The sequence below is a fragment of the Ascidia mentula genome, chromosome 7 (genome assembly GCF_947561715.1).
Source record: "Ascidia mentula chromosome 7, kaAscMent1.1, whole genome shotgun sequence".
Lineage (NCBI taxonomy): Eukaryota > Metazoa > Chordata > Ascidiacea > Phlebobranchia > Ascidiidae > Ascidia > Ascidia mentula.
The window spans coordinates 1,840,326-1,859,262 of record NC_138572.1 but is presented as its reverse complement, the minus strand read 5'-3'; the positions used below and the strand labels follow the sequence as shown (position 1 = coordinate 1,859,262).

Sequence of the window (18,937 nt, the reverse complement as noted above, 5' to 3'; positions counted from 1 at the left end):
AAAAGGCGCGTATGCTGTTGGTCTCGGGATAATAAATTCATAACAAGGAAGGGGACACTAAAATTGGGATTAACCAAAATCAACACATGGTTGGAATTAACAAGAATATAATGATATCCAATCTGGCGTTAACAAACCTTTCTCATGGAAAAGTGATTCGAGATATAAGCAAAGATTCTTTTGTGACATGGCTAGGTTTATTGGCAACGCAGCCAAGTTCAAAACAAAACTAAGATGGCCAAGTATAAAAACTTTCTCAGGTTGGCGACCCGGTCTTGTATGGGATAGTATAATATATACTTCTGTGTTACATGGTTTTAGGTTTTGACGTTGGAATACTTAAAAAGATTCACGTTTTATGCTGGCGTTCAAACAGCATGTAGCCAAATGCATTTTCTGGCATTACAAGTTCCCTGCAAAGAGAATTTTGCTGGGCCTCTTTCCGTAAATTGTATCCTTTCATTGCAACACCCTTTGGCTTCCAAAAATTCTTCAACATTGACGGGTCTTTCATCTTGGACGAGTCCACTGCTTTTCCTCCCTCTATACAAAGCTCTGTAAGATTTCTCTTAATATCCTCCAGTTCCTCCACCTTTTTTTGCATCCGATCAATTCCGTAAGACTTAATCTTTTGCCACAAGGTGGCGTTAAAGTGGTCAAACAAAGCGGCGTCGGCGCGGTTCCACCGTCGCGCCTTCTCACTTATTCGTGATCTTGATGCCAGATCAGTCCCCACTTGAGGTCTTGCGTTTAAGCTGAGAGAAGCAACTTCATCCAGTGGCCACTTCATCCAGGAAATCCTTTTTCGATGCAGCACCTGTCGTTACGTAATTTATAAAGTGCTCAGAAGATCTCACACGAACTTCATAATGTAATGTACAGGGTAAACGACATTATTCGTGCGTCATCCACGCTCTAAATTGAAAAATTAAAATTTAAGTTGAAAGAATTAGGAAAGGGGGAACATATTAATTCGCTACAAAACGTATTTGTTCCAGTGAGTCAAAATTGCAGAGAACTTCTCTCGAAATCTACATCGAGTTTATCAAATGGAATATATACGCCAAAAGACTCAACTGGCAAACTGTATACGACTTTCTGTGACATGACAATCAATAGTGGAGGGTGGACTCTGGTGGCTTCCATTTATGAAAATAACCCAAATGACACCGGAAGATGTAGTGCAGGTGATAAGTGGTCAAGTGAGCTCGGGCCAGGGATCGAATCAACAGCTGGAAACTGGATGAACATGACAACATTTGGAACCGTTGGTTCAGCAACATTAGCTGATTTTAAAATCCTGGCTATTTTGATATTAAAGGAAAAAACTTGATGATATGGCTGGTAACACTTTTAGTATACTGGTCTGTACAAAGCAATTTGTTTACAGTATTACAGCTTTTGTCTTGTATTTTTTTAGATTCCAAACAACGCATCGATTAACACGTGGTCGCAGGCAGCTTACTTTAAATACAGAACAACAACTAACTTTTTGGACAATTACAATGGCAATCTTTATTACTTGTACAATGATTATTATCCAATTGTATCAAACAAATATACAGCACCATCTGACAACGGTCCTGCAATTCCTGTTGCATTTGACTTAGGAAGTGCTGATCAACTGCTTTTGCATTTTGCCCCAAACACTCAAAATGACCTATTGTCTGGATTTATACAGGCAAGTTTCAACTTTTGAAATTTAGGCAATGATTTGTCGTTTGTTTTAGCGGAAACCTGTATTAATGTGAGAAACTCCATACTTTCATTCACTTTCAGCATTTACTTGTTTAACATTTGGTTTTGGTCATCAGAAACCGAATGAGGAAAATCGACACTCATTAATGTCCTTGTGTTTGTAATTGCAGCTACGAGTATTAAATGGAGAAGGAAGTGCGTTTGCACTGTGTCCAGGGGGTAAATTGAAAGCGACAGCCAAGCACATTGAACACTCATGCTTGGGATCAACAGGAGTAAACAGAGATACAAGATATTGCGGAGATTTTGCAAGCTGGACTTTCAGTGGTTATGCAACTCATAGCGACTGGAGTGTTGACAAAACTATATTGGAAAGTGTTTTTCGTTTGTTCCACCGTTAGTTCCACTCACATTAATACTGTAAATGACCATGATAATTTCTGTAGTCCAAAAATGTCGTGAAAAAATACCCAAAATTTCATAGTGTGACTGAATCACGAAAAGTAAATAAAATTTCGTGACATGTTGGGATGGTACAACTTCTGTTTCCAAACGTCTTTATGTTTTCTACAAGGTGGCGCTAAAGTGGTCTACCAACGGTTTTCTTATTCGATATTTTGATGTTATCAGTTTTAAGGCCCTGTGTTTTTTAATGAATTGACCAAAATTAAAATCTTTGTTTGGCCCCGAGATTTTAAATAGTAGAAACCGCCGTCTGCTCTTGCAAAGAGACGAGTGATAAAATTTCTTTGTTTACACTCCACTTATAATTGTTTGCTGTTCTTGGCTTTCAGTATTTTTTAGATATTTACTAATCGTAGTCGTTTTTACAAATTAATATATCCACATTTATTGCTTCGGCGTTGTTAGTCAGTTGTTTGAAACGAAGTAACCCTTTAATCGAACGTAAAAAAAATGAATGACAAAGCCCTTGTATGCAAACAAACGAAGCGCAAAGCAAATAACGCTGTAACATGAGTGGTACTTAACACTTCGCGTGGAAGACAGCAAGCACGGGCGTAATGAATTATGATCTTGTCTTAAACGGAAAAAAAAAATATTAAACGGGAAATTGTACTCGACATGGAGGTTGTCCTGGAGACACAGAAATGAGACCTTTTATCACAGCTTATTTAAGAATGTTGCAGTGAATTTCCTTTTGGGTGCTTTTACCATGTTTCAATAAAGAAAAAAAAGCATTAAAAAGAATTCATGGTTTTACCTGACGGTCAAACAATAACTGTGTTAAATTCCTCTGGTCCATTTTCAGTTCTCGGCAAAGGGAATTTGCTTGGGCTTCTTTCCGTAAATTGTGTGCTCTTATGTGCATTCCACGTGGATTTAGATAAAATTTCGACATTGACGGATCTTTTTCGTAACACATTTCGGTAAGATTTCTCTTAATATTCCCAAGTTCCTCCACCTTTTGTCTCATCCGATTAACCCCGTAAATCTCAATCTTTTGCCACAAGGTGGCATTAAAATGGTCAAACAAAGCGGCGTCGGCGCGGTTCCACCGTCGCGCCTTCTCACTTATTCGTGATTTTGTTGCTGCATCAACTTTTACTTGAGATCTTTTGTTTAAGCTGAGAGAAGCAACTTCCTTCAGTGGCCAGCAGAGGGCGTCGCTGAGCAGTACCATGGATTCTTCAAAATGATCAGCGATAAGAATTAGATCAAATCGTTTTGTTATTTCTTGTATGGCGTTTTCCACATAAGATGTATCTTCATTCAAGTTGTCGTAACCAAAATCGTAAATTAGGGAATTTTTTGCAAAGTGCCATTGGGAATTGCGAGGACTAGATCTGAAATATTCTTCCGCGTTGTCCAACCACTTTTCCGGGGATTCCCTTCTATCGACTTGCTTAAATGCAGGAACTGATTTCCAGAAATAATCAAACGTCGACTCAAATAAAGTTCCTGGCTCCCGAAGTATAGAAACGTAGAAAGTGTTGTCGGGCATCACTTTCTTCACGTTTTCATGATTGAACCGCATGTGGTGACAAAGTATGTTGAAGTTTTTCATGCCTGCAAGTGAAACATTGTTCTTTTCATTGAAATCCATTACATTTTTGGTCAACAGTTGTAAGAAAATTAGTAGCTTTTTACTATAGGATCAGGTTGACTTTTTATTAGGAATATATATTTCGCCCCATGGGTTTCTTCATTTCCTTACGGTAAACACCATAAATGATTTATGAAACGTTTAAAAAACAACAACAGTAAGTACAAGTAGTTGTAAGTACTTTACTTGCCATTTGGATTTTGAACGGACGTTGATTGGAACAGCTTTGGGTACCTGAAACCGTATTTGTTGATTGGAAGAGCAAATGTAAGATTGTGATGGATGCCGTAACGAAAAAGAATGTTCTGAAAGCAAGAGCCGTATGTAATGCACAATTAACAATTTTATCAAGCAAAGTTTTTTAGTGTATTGTTATTTACGTATCATACCTGCGTTCTAGTTATCCCTTTGTGGAAATATAAGTTATGAAAACGACAGATAGTATTATCCCATGCATAAAAATAACAGATTCAGACAGTGGTTGAAACAACATTCGATTTATGACTAAAGAGATTCGGGAAAACAAACACCCGATCTGCTACATAATCTTATGTGTTTTTTATGCCGTATTTACTTAATTTGTTATGGTATATGAAGTTAATTTGCTCAAGGTAAATTGTCTCACGCGTTACTAAATAAGTTTAGTGAAAGATTATACAGAAAGTGGTTTAAATTTGGCGTCAAACTGTTGATAATTTTACCTGCATGGCGGAACTTGCCGTTTTGTGAGTTTTAAGGAACATGACGTTATTTTGTCTTGTGCAGTTTTCGGTTTGGTTGCTTGAAACGAATTTTAAACTTCCAATGTCTTGACTGAAACTGAAATAGAAAATAATATTCAAAGTTTTTTTCCACGTGTGGACAATGCAGAAACTTCACATTGAAACTTGGAATAAAAAAAGGACTCGTGTTCAAACGGATTTTAAGGGAAGTAAACACTTTTTGCTTCTACTTTTATGTCCATTCGGTTGATGTTTGGAGCTCATGATGCTGTGTTTAGCGAAACCCTTTTTTTTAAATGTCAATGGACAAAGAATATGTGGCTACGCCTGAAGTCTCAGATTTTGTGGTTTGACTTACATCATTTCACTACTGGCCTAGACAGGAGACAGTTAAAGAGTATTGTTGAAAAAACTAATCGAGAACTCACTTTTGGGGAAAGACGCGATTTTCAAAGGTTGTCGATATGACTCTTGGAGTTGATTTGTCGATTCTGTATAAACAAAGTGCATTGATGAATTACACGTGCTACTCATACCAAACAACAATTGGAAACAATGATATAGCATTCAAACAAACACAGAGTCAGGAACTGTTAATGGATAATTAGGATCTTATATCTGTATGATGTAAATTGTAATATATCAACAAATGTTGGTTTGTATGCCCCTGCTATCTTATCGCATTTTTTATGACGGTATAGCTTTATCGTGGCTTTGAACTTTGGTATATGTAAGGGCAGGTTTGCTGTCGATGTATTATCAAATTTGCATCCACAGAATTTGTATGCCAAAACACCACCAGAATCATATTCTATTACTAAATTCCTGACTGAAATTTACCTTTTCATATCATTCAGTGTTGCTGCAAACAGATTAGCTGTTATTACATACATAGCAACATACAGCATCAAGAAAATGACGAAAAGCTTTAAGGCTCTGAACAGATAGAAACGTATTTTCGTGCTTGTTTCCATTTTCTTGTGAATTTGCTGACATTTCTGACCCTGTAATATAATTTGTCTGACGTAGAATTTTTTATGAGGTTATTTTTAGTTAGATTAAGATTCAAGAACATCATAACGGATGATTTCAATACATTTGCTGCACGGAATTCGTACCGGAAGCAAGTTCAAGCTCCGCTAAAGACAGAACCATTTTTATAACGCAGACTTTCTGATACACCAAAAAAAAACAGTAACAGCTCACGTCTCACAGCACAGACAAGCTCTTAACCTCACATTGGTTAGGTTATGAATATTCGCATCATCAACTTATTGTTCTCATCCCTCCCATTGTGTGGCGACCGGATGGTGTTGTCTACACGAAACAGTTGGGATGTTATGGGCTACGGCGACGAATGCACCAATATGCATTACTGTACATAACTGAAACCTACGCACAAACCTTATGAACGAAGGGAAGACACATAAATATATTGATATAGTAAAGCTGCGTGTTGCACTTTACTTTACACATGTTAAAGTATATAAAATTTGGGTATTTCTTCGTCAATTAACGTTCCAGTCATCCAATGTGGGCAAAAATGACCGTACCTGCAATAATACGACAACATGCGAGAAGCGAAGGCGACGTCATAATCGTTGAACTGGGTTTGGACAGGAGTTCAGTTTCGCGTCAACCTGCTTTCTCCGAGAATGACGGCTGTAAGGTATATTTGTGTTTGTTTGTTATTGCTGGTCGCATTTAAAGGCTCAAGTGGAAGCCAACATGGAAATGTTGAAACCGAGGACAACGAATTTGCTGAATTTGAAGATTTTGATAAAATCACAGAGAGCAACAACCAAGATGATGAAAGTATGTCATTTGTCAAAAAACCTTATGGCTATTACAATTACTTTTTAGCTCTGATTGTGGCTTATGTGTAAGGTAAATGTTCATGGACCCTGCATGTGTATGGTAATGAATTAAGAAAACCGAAATCTCAGGAAATTTGATTTAAAAAAGTGTTAAACCAATATTCCACTTGTAGGATTTCTTTCTTTGGGGTTTTGATCATTGATTCTTCACAAACCGAAGATAAACACGGTAATCGCAAAAGTTTGTGTCTTGAACGCAACTAAATAACTGCCGCTTGTAGGCTTGATTACTCGCGTGGCTTAATTTGTCTGCGCCTTATAAATAGTTCACGTTTGAAAGCGAACGTTTCGTGTTGCTGCGGTAAGGCCCTATTGTAGGTAAGTGCGGCATATTTGTCAATGTGTACTTTGTTTGGTATTTATCGTATGTATTTGTTTGCAGTAATCCATACGTTTACAAACTTAACCGCACCAATTTAGTAAATAAGTGGGAAAGTGTGCGCATGAGTATAGACAGCGGAAATTCAGCAACACAACACAGCTTAAAATTAAAGGGCTGCGGTTACAACACAATTCCTTAAAGATATCGGAAAGAAGGGACTGTCTTTAAATAATACAGTGTGTAATATATTTGTTGATTCCAATTAAACATTTAAAACGTAGTCCCGGAAAGTTTGCTTCAAACATAGAACAACAACAAATATTTTAAACATTTGCAATAACAACCATTCTCATTGATATATGAATTGCATTAGAATTTTGTTTGACGGTTACAAAGTCATCTGGAAATGCATTTTAACTTTTGCAATTGACATTGGAAATACTTCAAATCAAATTCCTTCTTTGGCCAAGCATGCGAGAACTGTTATTGTCATAATTTATCCAGGCAAGTATAAATCGTTTCGGGAATTAAAGAGTGCAGTTTCGGTGCTTTCCATGCATTAAAGTTTCATTTTTATCGAATTAAAACGAATGCTAAAAACCTGCACTAACCCGAGAAAAAGGCGCGTATGCGGTTTGTCTCGGAGATAATAAATACATAACAAGGAAGGGGACACTAAAATTGAGATCAACCAAAATCAACACATGCTTGGAATCAACAAGAATAAAAAGATATCCAATGAAGCGTTAACAAACCTTTCCAAGAAAAGTGATTCGAGATATAAGCAAAGATTCTTTTGTGACAAGATTAGGTTCATCGGCACCGCAGCCAAGTTCAAAACAAAACTAAGATGGCCAAGTATAAAATCTTTCTCAGTATGGCGACCCGGTCTTGTATGGGATAGTATAATATACACTTCTGTGTTACATGGTTTTAGGTTTTGACGTTGGAATACTTAAAAAGATTCACGTTTTATGCTGGCGTTCAAACAGCATGTAGCCAAATGCATTTTCTGGCATTACAAGTTCCCTGCAAAGAGAATTTTGCTGGGCCTCTTTCCGTAAATTGTATCCTTTCATTGCAACATCCTTTGGCTTCCAAAATTTCTTCAACATTGACGGGTCTTTCATCTTGGACGAGTCCACTGCTTTTCCTCCCTCTATACAAAGCTCTGTAAGATTTCTCTTAATATTCTCCAATTCCTCCACCTTTTTTTGCATCCGATCAATTCCGTAAGACTTAATCTTTTGCCATAAGGTGGCGTTAAAGTGGTCAAACAAAGCGGCATCGGCGCGGTTCCACCGTCGCGCCTTCTCACTTATTCGTGATCTTGATGCCAGATCAGTCCCCAATTGAGATCTTGCGTTTAAGCTGAGAGAAGCAACTTCATCCAGTGGCCAGCAGAGGGCGTCGCTGAGCAGTACCATGGATTCTTCAAAGTGATCAGCGATAAGAATTAGATCAAATCGTTTTGTAACTTCTTGTATGGCGTTTTCTACGTAAGATGTATCTTCATTCAAGTTGTCGTAACCAAAATCGTAAATTAGGGAATTTTTTGCAAAGTGCCATTGGGAATTACGAGTACTAGATCTGAAATATTCTTCCGCGTTGTCCAACCACTTTTCCGGGGATTCCCTTCTATCGACATGCTTAAATGCAGGAACGAATTCCCAGAAATAATCAAACGTTGACTCAAATAAAGTTCCTGGCTCCCGAAGTATAGAAATGTAGAAAGTGTTGTCGGCCATCACTTTCTTAACTTTTTCATGATTGAACCGCATGTGGTGACAAAGTATGTTGAAGTTTTTCATGCCTGCAAGTGAAACATTGTTCTTTTCATTGAAATCCATTACATTTTTGGTCAACAGTTGTAAGAAAATTAGTAGCTTTTTACTATAGGATCAGGCTGACTTTTTATTAGGAGTATATATTTCGCCCCATGGGTTTCTTCATTTCCTTACGGTAAACACCATAAATGATTTATGAAACGTTTAAAAAACAACAACAGTAAGTACAAGTAGTTGTAAGTACTGTACTTGCCTTTTGGATTTTGAACGGACGTTGATTGGAAAAGCTTTGGGTACGAGAAATGGCGTTTGTTTTTTGGAAGAGCAAATGTAAGATTGTGATGGCTGCCGTAACGAAACAGAATATTCTGAAAGCAGGAGCCATATGTAATGAACAAGTAACAATTTTATCAATTATTTTTTTTTGGCATGTGAATTGGCGTTGTGTTTTAGTGTATTGTTATTTACGTATCATACCTGCGCTCTAATTATCCTTTTGTGGAAATATAAGAAAACGACAGATAGTATTATCCCATGCATAAAAATAACAGATTCAGACAATGGAAAAAAACGACATTCGATTTATGACTAAAGAGATTCGGGAAAACAAACACCGGATCTGCTACCTAATCTAATATGTTTTTTTTATGCCCTATTTAGTTTTGTTATAGTATATGATGTTAATTTGCTCAAGTTAAATTGACTCACCCGTTACTAAATAAGTTTAGTGAAAGATTATACAGAAAGTAGTTTAAATTTGGCGTCAAACTGTTGATAATCTTACCTGCATGGCTGAACTTGCCGTTTTGTGAGTTTTAAGGAACATGACGTTATTTTGTCTTGTGCAGTTTTTGGTTTGGTTGCCTGAAACGAATTTTAAACTTCCAATGTCTTGACTGAAACTGAAATAGAAAATAATATTCAAAGTTTGTTTCCACGTGTGGACAATGCAGAAACTTCACATTGAAACTTGGAATAAAAAAAGGACTCGTGTTTCAAACGGATTTTTAGGGAAGTAAACAAGTCGATATGTTTGAAAAGTTTAACTTTTTGCTTCTACTTTTATGTCCATTCGGTTGATGTTTGGAGCTCATGATGCTGTGTTTAGCGAAACCCATTTTTTTAAATGTCCATGGACAAAGAATATGTGGCTACGCCTGAAATCTCCGATTTTGTGCTTTGGCTTGCATCATTTCACTACAGGCCTCGACGGGAGACAGTTAAAGATTATTGTTGAAAAAATTAATCGAGAACTCACTTTTGGGGAAAGACGCGATTTTCAAAGGTTGTCGATATGACTCTTGGAGTTGATTTGTCGATTCTGTAAAACAAAGTGCATTGATGAATTACATGTGCTACTCATACCAAACAACAATTGGAAACAATACTATAGCATTCTAACAAACAAAGAGTCAGGAACTGTTAATGGATAATTAGGATCTTATATCTGTATGATGTAAATTGTAATATATCAACAAATGTTGGTTTGTATGCCCCTGCTGTCTTATCGCATTTTTTTATGACGGTATAGCTTTATCGTGGCTTTGAACTTTGGTATATGTAGGGCAGGTTTGCTGTCGATGTATTATCAAATTTACATCCACAGAATTTGTATGCCAAAACACCACCAGAATCACATTCTATTACTAAATTCCTGACTAAAATTTACCTTTTCATATCATTCAGTGTTGCTGCAAACAGATTAGCTGATATTACATACATAGCAACATACAGCATCAAGAAAATGACGAAAAGCTTTAAGGCTCCCAACAGATAGAAACGCATTTTCGTGCTTGTTTCAATTTTCTTGTAAATTTGCTGACATTTCTGACTCTGTAATATAATTTGTCAGACGTAGAACTTTTTATGAGGTTATTTTAGTTAGATTAAGATGCAAAAACATCATAACGGATGATTTCAATACATTTGCTGCATGGAATTTGTGCCAGAAGCAAGGTCAAGCTCCGCTCAAAACAGAACCATTTTTATAACGCAGCCTCCCTGATACACCAAAACATAATAACAGCTCACCGCACAGGCAAACTCTAAACCCTTACATGGGTTGTGGTTATGGATATAGGCATTATCAATTATTGTTCTCATCCCTCCCATTGTGTGGCGACCGGATGGTGCTGTCGACGCAAAACAATTCGGGTAATCGTGCACCAATATACATTACTGTACATAACTGAAACCCACGCACAAACCTTATGAACGTATTTGAAGAGAAGAAACGTATATTGATATTGTAAAGCTGAGTGTTGCACTTTACTTTACACATGTTAAAGTATATCAAATTTGGGTATTTCTTCATCAATTAACGTTCCAGTAATTCAATGTGGGCAAAAATGACCGTACCGGCAATAATACGACAACATGCGAGAAGCGAAGGCGACGTCATAATCGTTGAACTGGGTTTGGACAGGAGTTCAGTTTCGCGTCAACCTGCTTTCTCCGAGAATGACGGCTGTAAGGTATATTTGTGTTTGTTTGTTATTGCTGGTCGCATTGAAAGGCTCAAGTGGAAGCCAACATGGAAATGTTGAAACCGAGGACAACGAATTTGCTGAATTTGAAGATTTTGATAAAATCACAGAGAGCAACAACCAAGATGATGAAAGTATGTCATTTGTCAAAAAACCTTATGGCTATTACAATTACTTTTTAGCTCTGATTGTGGCTTATGTGTAAGGTAAATGTTCATGGACCCTGCATGTGTATGGTAATGAATTAAGAAAACCGAAATCTCAGGAAATTTGATTTAAAAAAGTGTTAAACCAATATTCCACTTGTAGGATTTCTTTCTTTGGGGTTTTGATCATTGATTCTTCACATACCGAAGATAAACACGGTAATCACCACTGTTTGTGTCTTGAACGCAATTAAATAACTGCCGCTTGTAGGCTTGATTACTCGCGTGGCTTAATTTGTCTGCGCCTAATAAATACTTCACGTTTGAAAGCGAACGTTTCGTGTTGCTGCGGTAAGACCCTATTGTAGGTAAGTGTGGCATATTTGTGAATTGTGTACTTTGTTTGGTGTTTATCGTATGTATTTGTTTGCAGTAAATCATACGTTTACAAACTGAACCGCACCAATTTAGAAAATAAGTGGGAAAGTGTGCGCATGAGTTTAGACAGCGGAAATTCAGCAACACAACACAGCTTAAAATTAAAGGGCTGCGGTTACAACACAATTCCTTAAAGATATCGGAAAGAAGGGACTTTCTTTAAATAATACAGTGTGTAATGTATTTGTTGTTTCCAATTAAACATTTAAAACGTAGTCCCGGAAAGTTTGCTTCAAACATAGAACAACAACAAATATTTTAAACATTTGCAATAGCAACCATTCTCATTGATATGTGAATTGCATTAGAATTTTGTTAGACGGTTACAAAGAGTCTTCTGAAAATGCATTTTCACTTTTGCAATTGACATTGGAAATACTTCAAATCAAATTCCTTCTTTGGCCAAGCATGCGAGAACTGTTATTGTCATAATTTATCCAGGCAAGTATAAATCGTTTCGGGAATTAAAGAGTGCAGTTTCGGTGCTTTCCATGCATTAAAGTTTCATTTTTGTCGAATTAAAACGAATGCTAAAAACCTGCACTAACCCGAGAAAAAGGCGCGTATGCGGTTTGTCTCGGAGATAATAAATACATAACAAGGAAGGGGACACTAAAATTGAGATCAACCAAAATCAACACATGCTTGGAATCAACAAGAATAAAAAGATATCCCATGAAGCGTTAACAAACCTTTCCAAGAAAAGTGATTCGAGATATAAGCAAAGATTCTTTTGTGACAAGATTAGGTTCATTGGCATCGCAGCCAAGTTCAAAACAAAACTAAGATGGCCAAGTATAAAATCTTTCTCAGTATGGCGACCCGGTCTTGTATGGGATAGTATAATATACACTTCTGTGTTACATGGTTTTAGGTTTTGACGTTGGAATACTTAAAAAGATTCACGTTTTATGCTGGCGTTCAAACAGCATGTAGCCAAATGCATTTTCTGGCATTACAAGTTCCCTGCAAAGAGAATTTTGCTGGGCCTCTTTCCGTAAATTGTATCCTTTCATTGCAACACCCTTTGGCTTCCAAAATTTCTTCAACATTGACGGGTCTTTCATCTTGGACGAGTCCACTGCTTTTCCTCCCTCTATACAAAGCTCTGTAAGATTTCTCTTAATATTCTCCAGTTTCTCAACTTTTTTTTGCATCCGATCAATTCCGTAAGACTTAATCTTTTGCCACAAGGTGGCGTTAAAGCGGTCAAACAAAGCGGCGTCGGCGCGGTTCCACCGTCGCGCCTTCTCACTTATTCGTGATCTTGATGCCAGATCAGTCCCCACTTGAGATCTTGCGTTTAAGCTGAGAGAAGCAACTTCCTCCAGTGGCCAGCAGAGGGCGTCGCTGAGCAGTACCATGGATTCTTCAAAGTGATCAGCGATAAGAATTAGATCAAATCGTTTTTTTATTTCTTGTATGGCGTTTTCCACATAAGATGTATCTTCATTCAAGTTGTCGTAACCAAAATCGTAAATTAGGGAATTTTTTGCAAAGTGCCATTGGGAATTACGAGTACTAGATCTGAAATATTCTTCCGCGTTGTCCAACCACTTTTCCGGGGATTCCCTTCTATCGACATGCTTGAATGCAGGAACGAATTCCCAGATATAATTAAACGTCGACTCAAATAAAGCTCCTGGCTCCCGAAGTATAGAAACGTAGAAAGTGTTGTCGGGCATCACTTTCTTAACTTTTTCATGATTGAACCGCATGTGGTGACAAAGTATGTTGAAGTTTTTCATGCCTGCAAGTAAAACATTGTTCTTTTCATTGAAATCCATTACATTTTTGGTCAACAGTTGTAAGAAAATTAGTAGCTTTTTACTATAGGATCAGGCTGACTTTTTATTAGGAATATATATTTCGCCCCATGGGTTTCTTCATTTCCTTACGGTAAACACCATAAATGATTTATGAAACGTTTAAAAAACAACAACTGTAAGTACAAGTAGTTGTAAGTACTGTACTTGCGTTTTGGATTTTGAACGGACGTTGATTGGAAAAGCTTTGGGTACGAGAAATGGCGTTTGTTTTTTGGAAGAGCAAATGTAAGATTGTGATGGATGCCGTAACGAAACAGAATATTCTGAAAGCAGGAGCCATATGTAATGCACAAGTTACAATTTTATCAAGTAATTTTTTGGCATGTGAATTGGCGTTGTTTTTGAGTATATTGTTATTGACGTATCATACCTGCGTTCTAGTTATCCTTTTGTGATTTAAGTTATGAAAACGACATTCGATTCATGACTAAAGAGATTCGCGAAAAACAATCCCGATCTGCTACATAATCTCATATGTATTTTTTTTATGCCCTATTTAGTTTTGTTATGGTATATGATGTTAATTTGCTCAAGTTAAATTGACTCACCCGTTACTAAATAAGTTTAGTGAAAGATTATACAGAAAGTAGTTTAAATTTGGCGTCAAACTGTTGATAATCTTACCTGCATGGCTGAACTTGCCGTTTTGTGAGTTTTAAGGAACATGACGTTATTTTGTCTTGTGCAGTTTTCGGTTTGGTTGCCTGAAACGAATTTTAAACTTCCAATGTCTTGACTGAAACTGAAATAGAAAATAATATTCAAAGTTTTTTTCCACGTGTGGACAATGCAGAAACTTCACATTGAAACTTGGAATAAAAAAAGGACTCGTGTTCAAACGGATTTTAAGGGAAGTAAACAAGTCTATGTGTTTGAAAAGTTTGACTTTTTGCTTCTACTTTTATGTCCATTCGGTTGATGTTTGGAACTCATGATGCTGTGTTTAGCGAAACCCATTTTTTTAAATGTCCATGGACAAAGAATATGTGGCTACGCCTGAAGTCTCCCATTTTGTGGTTTGACTTGCATCATTTCACTACAGGCCTAGACATGAGACAGTTAAAGATTATTGTTGAAAAATCTAATCGAGAACTCACTTTTGGGGAAAGACGCGATTTTCGTAGGTTGTCGATATGACTCTTGGAGTTGATTTGTCGATTCTGTAAAACAAAGTGCATTGATGAATTACATGTGCTACTCATACCAAACAACAAACGTAAACAATACTATAGCATTCAAACAAACTTAAAATCAGAAACTCAGTGCCTTCCCACCGAAATTTCAACAAAACCAAGTTGGGACACTGTTAATGGGGAATTAAGATGATTTAATTATACCATGTATTATGTAAATTGTAATGCGTTAACAAACGTTTTGTATGTCCATGTTGTCTTATCGCGTTTTTTATGACTGTATAGCTTTATCGTGATCTTAAACTTTGAATTTTATTTCGTCATGTTTCAGCTTACAGGCCGGGACTACTCAAATTAGAGCAGGGTATCTCAACTTGGGTCCATGCTTCCCCAAGGTGACATACCAAGAGGCTCATGAATCATTTTTCGTCAATGGAAGTTGATTATGTAAGGGCAGGCTTACTATGGATGTTTATTCAAATTTAGCACCACAGGAATATGTACGCGGAAGCACCACCAGATTTGCCTTCTATTACTAAATTCCTGGCTGAAATTTACCTTTTCATTTCATTCAGTGTTGCTGCAAACAGATTAGCTGATATTACATACATTGCAACATTTAGCATCAAGAAAATGACGAAAAACTTTAATGCTCTGAACAGATAGAAACGCATTTTCGTGCTTGTTTCAGAATAACCTCATAAATTTCATAACATGTGTGACCCTGTAATATAATGTGTAGGACGAAGTGTTCTTTAAAACGTTATATTTGGTGAGATTATAAAATGCAAGACCATCATAATAGACGATTTTAATACATTTCCTGCTCAAGCAATAAGGTCCGCTCAAAAATAAACCTTTTTGTATAAACGCTGTCTCCTTAAATTAGCAAACCTGAACCCTGGTACAAATCCCAAGCATTAAAGCAAATAGCCTACCTCATATTGGTTTCTCGTGGTGGACGCTTTACTTTAATAAAAACAGAACAATACCAAACACAAGCCAAATCCAAAAACACAGCATTCACATATCAAGTTTAATTGTTTTATCTCTCCTGCTGTATAGCGTCTGGATGTTCCAGATACGCAAAGTGCGCTATAAATTCACGTAAGGATCAGTCGCAATATAGCACTGGCTTGCATTGCTCTGTAATAAATATGCTGCAGGATCAACATCTTTGGCTCTGCTATGTTTTGCTCGACTATCATTACGTTAACATAGGATTTCAACACATTAGCAGCACCGGAATTTGCAACCATGGTCAGACGCAGCTTAAATATAATTCTTTACTACAACGCAGCTTCCCTAATACACCCAAAAAATAATAACAGCTCACCGCACAGGCAAACTCTAAACCCTTACATAGGTTGTAGTTATGGGTATGTGCATCATTAACTTATTGTTCTCATTTCTCCCATTCATTGTGTGGCGACCGGATGGTGCTGTCGACGCCGCAAAACAATTGGGGTAATCGTGCACCAATATACATTACTGTACATAACTGAAACCTACGCACAAACTTTATTTACGTATTTGAAGAGAAGAAACGTATATTGATATTGTAAAGTTGCATGTTGCACTTTGATTTGCACATTGTATTTTTTTCGTCAATTAACGTTCCAGTCATCCAATTTGGGCGAAAATGACCGTACCGGCAAAAATACGACAACATGCGACAAGCGAAGGCGACGTCATAATCGTTGGTTGAACTGGGTTTGGACAGGAGTTCTGTTTTGCGTCAAACTGCTTTCTCCGAGAATGACGGCTGTAAGGTATATTTGTGTTTGTTTGTTATTGCTGGTCGCATTGAAAGGCCCAAGTGGAAGCCAACATGGAAATGTTGAAACCGAGGACAACGAGTTTGCCGAATTTGAAGATTTTGACGAAAACACAGAGAGCAATAACCAAGATGCTGAAAGTAAGTCATTTGTCAAAAAATGTTATGGCTATTGCAATTATTATTCAGCTCTGATTGTAGCTTATTTGTAAGGTAAATGTCCATGGACCCTGCATGTGTATGGTAATGAAATAAGAAAATTGAAACCTCAGGAAATTTGATTTTTAAAAGCACTGCAGCTGTGTCAACCAATATTCCACTTGTAGGATTTTTTTTCTTTAGGGTTTTGATCATTGATTTTTCACATACCGAAGATAAAAACGTAATCGCCAAAGTTTATTTCTTGAACGCAACTATCTGGCGCTTGTAGGCTTGATTACTCGCGTGGCTTAATTTGTCTGCGCCTAATAAATAGTTCACGTTTGAAAGCGAACGTTTCGTGTTGCTGCGGTAAGACCCTATTGTAGGTAAGTGTGGCATATTTGTCAATCATGTACTTTGTTTGGTGTTTATCGTATGCATTTGTTTGCAGATACTTATACAAATTTGACCGCACCAATTTAGTAAATAAGTGGGAAAGTGTGCGTATGAGTATAGACAGGGGAAATTCGGCAACACACTACAGCTTCAAATTAAAGGGCTGCGGTTACTAACAATTCCTTAAAGATATCGGAAAGTAGGGGATGTCTTTAAATAATACAATGTGTAATAGATTTGATGTTTTCAACTAAACAATTAAAACGTAGTCCCGGAAAGTTTGCTTCAAACATAGAACAACAACAATTATTTTAAACATTTGCAATAACAACCATTCTCATTGATATATGAATTGCATCAGAATTTTGTGAGATGTTCTGTCGTTACGTAATTTATAAAGTGCTCAGAAATTCTCACACGAACTTCATAATGCAATGTACAGGGTAAACGACATTATTCGTGCGTCATCCACGCTCTAAATTGAAAAATTAAAATTTGAGTTGAAAGAATTAGGAAAAGGGAAACATATTAATTCGCTACAAAACGTATTTGTTCCAGTGAGTCAAAATAAGAGAACTTCTCTCGAATTCTACATCGAGTTTATCAAATGGAATATATACGCTAAAAGACTCAACTGGCAAACTGTATACGACTTTCTGTGATATGGCAATCAATAATGGAGGGTGGACTCTGGTGGCTTCCATTCATGAAAATAACCCAAATGACACCGGAAGATGTAGTTCAGGTGATAAGTGGTCAAGTGAGCTCGGGCCAGGGATCGAATCAACAGCTGGAAACTGGATGAACATGACAACATTTGGAACCGTTGGTTCAGCAACATAAGCTGATTTTAAAATCCTGGCTATTTTGATATTAAAGGAAGAAACTTGATGATATGGCTGGTAACACTTTTAGTATACTGGTCTGTACAAGGCAATTTGTTTACAGTATTACAGCTTTTGTCTTGTATTTTTTTAGATTCCAAACAACACAGCATCGATTAACATGTGGTCGCAGGCAGCTTACTTTAAATACAGAACAACAACTAACTTTTTGGACAATTACAATGGCAATCTTTATTACTTGTACAATGATTATTATCCAATTGTATCAAACAAATATACAGCACCATCTGACAACGGTCCTGCAATTCCTGTTGCATTTGACTTAGGAAGTGCTGATCAACTGCTTTTGCATTTTGCCCCAAACACTCAAAATGACCTATTGTCTGGATTTATACAGGCAAGTTTCAACTTTTGAAATTTAGGCAATGATTTGTCGTTGGTTTTAGCGGAAACCTGTATTAATGTGAGAAACTCCATACTTTCATTCACTTTGAGCATTTAATTGCTCAAAATTTGGTTTTGGTCAACAAAAATCGACACTCATTAATGTCCTTGTGTTTGTAATTGCAGCTACGAGTATTAAATGGAGAAGGAAGTGCGTTTGCACTGTGTCCAGGGGGTAAATTGAAAGCGACAGCAAAGCACATTGAACACTCATGCTTGGGATCAACAGGAGTAAACAAAGATACAAAATATTGCGGAGATTTTGCAAGCTGGACTTTCAGTGGTTATGCAACTCATAGCGACTGGAGTGTTGACAAAACTATATTGGAAAGTGTTTTTCTTTTGTTCTACCGTTAGTTCCACTCACATTAATATTTTTAATGGTGATAATTTCTGTAGTCCAGAAATGTCGTGAAAAAATACCCAAAATTTAATAGTGTGACTGAATCACGAAAAGTAAATAAAATTTCGTGACATGTTGGGATGGTACAACTTCTGTTTCCAAACGTCTTTATGTTTTCTACAAGGTGGCGCTAAAGTGGTCTACCAACGGTTTTCTTATTCGATATTTTGATGTTATCAGTTTTAAGGCCCTGTGTTTTTTAATGAATTGACCAAAATTAAAATCTTTGTTGTAGAAACCGCCGTCTGCTCTTGCAAAGAGACGAGTGATAAAATTTCTTTGTTTACACTCCACTTATAATTGTTTGCTGTGCTTGGCTTTCAGTATTTTTTAGATATTTACTAATCGTAGTCGTTTTTACAAATTAATATATCCACATTTATTGCTTCGGCGTTGTTAGTCAGTTGTTTGAAACGAAGTAACCCTTT

At 36.9% G+C, this 18,937-nt stretch overlaps 4 protein-coding genes and 1 pseudogene across 4 annotated transcripts; 2 read left to right on the top strand and 3 right to left on the bottom strand.

Annotated features, from left to right (window-relative positions):
- Nucleotides 1–349: 349 nt before the first annotated feature.
- LOC145908900 (galactosylceramide sulfotransferase-like) lies at nucleotides 350–4,515 on the bottom strand. Its single transcript, XM_082996218.1, has 4 exons — nucleotides 4,465–4,515; nucleotides 3,954–4,068; nucleotides 3,122–3,726; nucleotides 350–592 (listed from the first exon to the last, which is right to left on the bottom strand). Exons 1-4 carry the CDS (start codon nucleotides 4,504–4,506, stop codon nucleotides 350–352), a joined length of 1,005 nt encoding a protein of 334 aa, XP_082852344.1. The 5' UTR covers nucleotides 4,507–4,515.
- On the top strand, nucleotides 875–2,099 carry LOC145908735 (intelectin-1-like). The gene is made up of 4 exons (XM_082996064.1): nucleotides 875–883; nucleotides 941–1,267; nucleotides 1,421–1,681; nucleotides 1,869–2,099. Exons 1-4 carry the CDS (start codon nucleotides 875–877, stop codon nucleotides 2,097–2,099), a joined length of 828 nt encoding a protein of 275 aa, XP_082852190.1.
- A 3,134-nt stretch (nucleotides 4,516–7,649) lies between the features above and the next one.
- Nucleotides 7,650–10,148, bottom strand: LOC145908899 (galactosylceramide sulfotransferase-like). The gene is made up of 5 exons (XM_082996217.1): nucleotides 10,141–10,148; nucleotides 9,730–9,792; nucleotides 9,256–9,373; nucleotides 8,725–8,839; nucleotides 7,650–8,497 (listed from the first exon to the last, which is right to left on the bottom strand). Exons 1-5 carry the CDS (start codon nucleotides 10,146–10,148, stop codon nucleotides 7,650–7,652), a joined length of 1,152 nt encoding a protein of 383 aa, XP_082852343.1.
- A 2,295-nt stretch (nucleotides 10,149–12,443) lies between these two features.
- Nucleotides 12,444–15,711, bottom strand: LOC145908896 (galactosylceramide sulfotransferase-like). The gene is made up of 5 exons (XM_082996216.1): nucleotides 15,611–15,711; nucleotides 14,468–14,530; nucleotides 13,995–14,112; nucleotides 13,519–13,633; nucleotides 12,444–13,291 (listed from the first exon to the last, which is right to left on the bottom strand). Exons 1-5 carry the CDS (start codon nucleotides 15,709–15,711, stop codon nucleotides 12,444–12,446), a joined length of 1,245 nt encoding a protein of 414 aa, XP_082852342.1.
- Nucleotides 15,712–16,261: 550 nt separating this feature from the next.
- On the top strand, nucleotides 16,262–18,463 carry LOC145908895 (intelectin-1-like; annotated as a pseudogene).
- Nucleotides 18,464–18,937: the final 474 nt, after the last annotated feature.

What these genes read in the sequence shown, in the direction of transcription:
- LOC145908735 (XM_082996064.1), top strand. An exon ending in ACATGACAACATTTGGAACC is followed by an intron (nt 1,268 to 1,420) that starts GTTGGTTCAGCA and finishes GTATTTTTTTAG; the next exon opens with ATTCCAAACAACGCATCGAT. An exon ending in TATTGTCTGGATTTATACAG is followed by an intron (nt 1,682 to 1,868) that starts GCAAGTTTCAAC and finishes TTGTAATTGCAG; the next exon opens with CTACGAGTATTAAATGGAGA.
- LOC145908899 (XM_082996217.1), bottom strand. An exon ending in AATCGCGTCTTTCCCCAAAA is followed by an intron (nt 9,374 to 9,729) that starts GTGAGTTCTCGA and finishes TTTCTATTTCAG; the next exon opens with TTTCAGTCAAGACATTGGAA. An exon ending in CGGCAAGTTCAGCCATGCAG is followed by an intron (nt 8,840 to 9,255) that starts GTAAGATTATCA and finishes TCCTGCTTTCAG; the next exon opens with AATATTCTGTTTCGTTACGG.
- LOC145908900 (XM_082996218.1), bottom strand. Translation starts at nt 4,506, where the DNA reads ATGTTCCTTAAAACTCACAAAACGGCAAGTTCCGCCATGCAG. An exon ending in CGGCAAGTTCCGCCATGCAG is followed by an intron (nt 4,069 to 4,464) that starts GTAAAATTATCA and finishes TCTTGCTTTCAG; the next exon opens with AACATTCTTTTTCGTTACGG. An exon ending in TTAATCGGATGAGACAAAAG is followed by an intron (nt 593 to 3,121) that starts GTGGAGGAACTT and finishes ATGCAAAAAAAG; the next exon opens with GTGGAGGAACTGGAGGATAT.
- LOC145908896 (XM_082996216.1), bottom strand. Translation starts at nt 15,711, where the DNA reads ATGATAGTCGAGCAAAACATAGCAGAGCCAAAGATGTTGATCCTGCAG. An exon ending in ATATTGCGACTGATCCTTAC is followed by an intron (nt 14,531 to 15,610) that starts GTGAATTTATAG and finishes TTTGTTTTACAG; the next exon opens with AATCGACAAATCAACTCCAA. An exon ending in CGGCAAGTTCAGCCATGCAG is followed by an intron (nt 13,634 to 13,994) that starts GTAAGATTATCA and finishes TCCTGCTTTCAG; the next exon opens with AATATTCTGTTTCGTTACGG.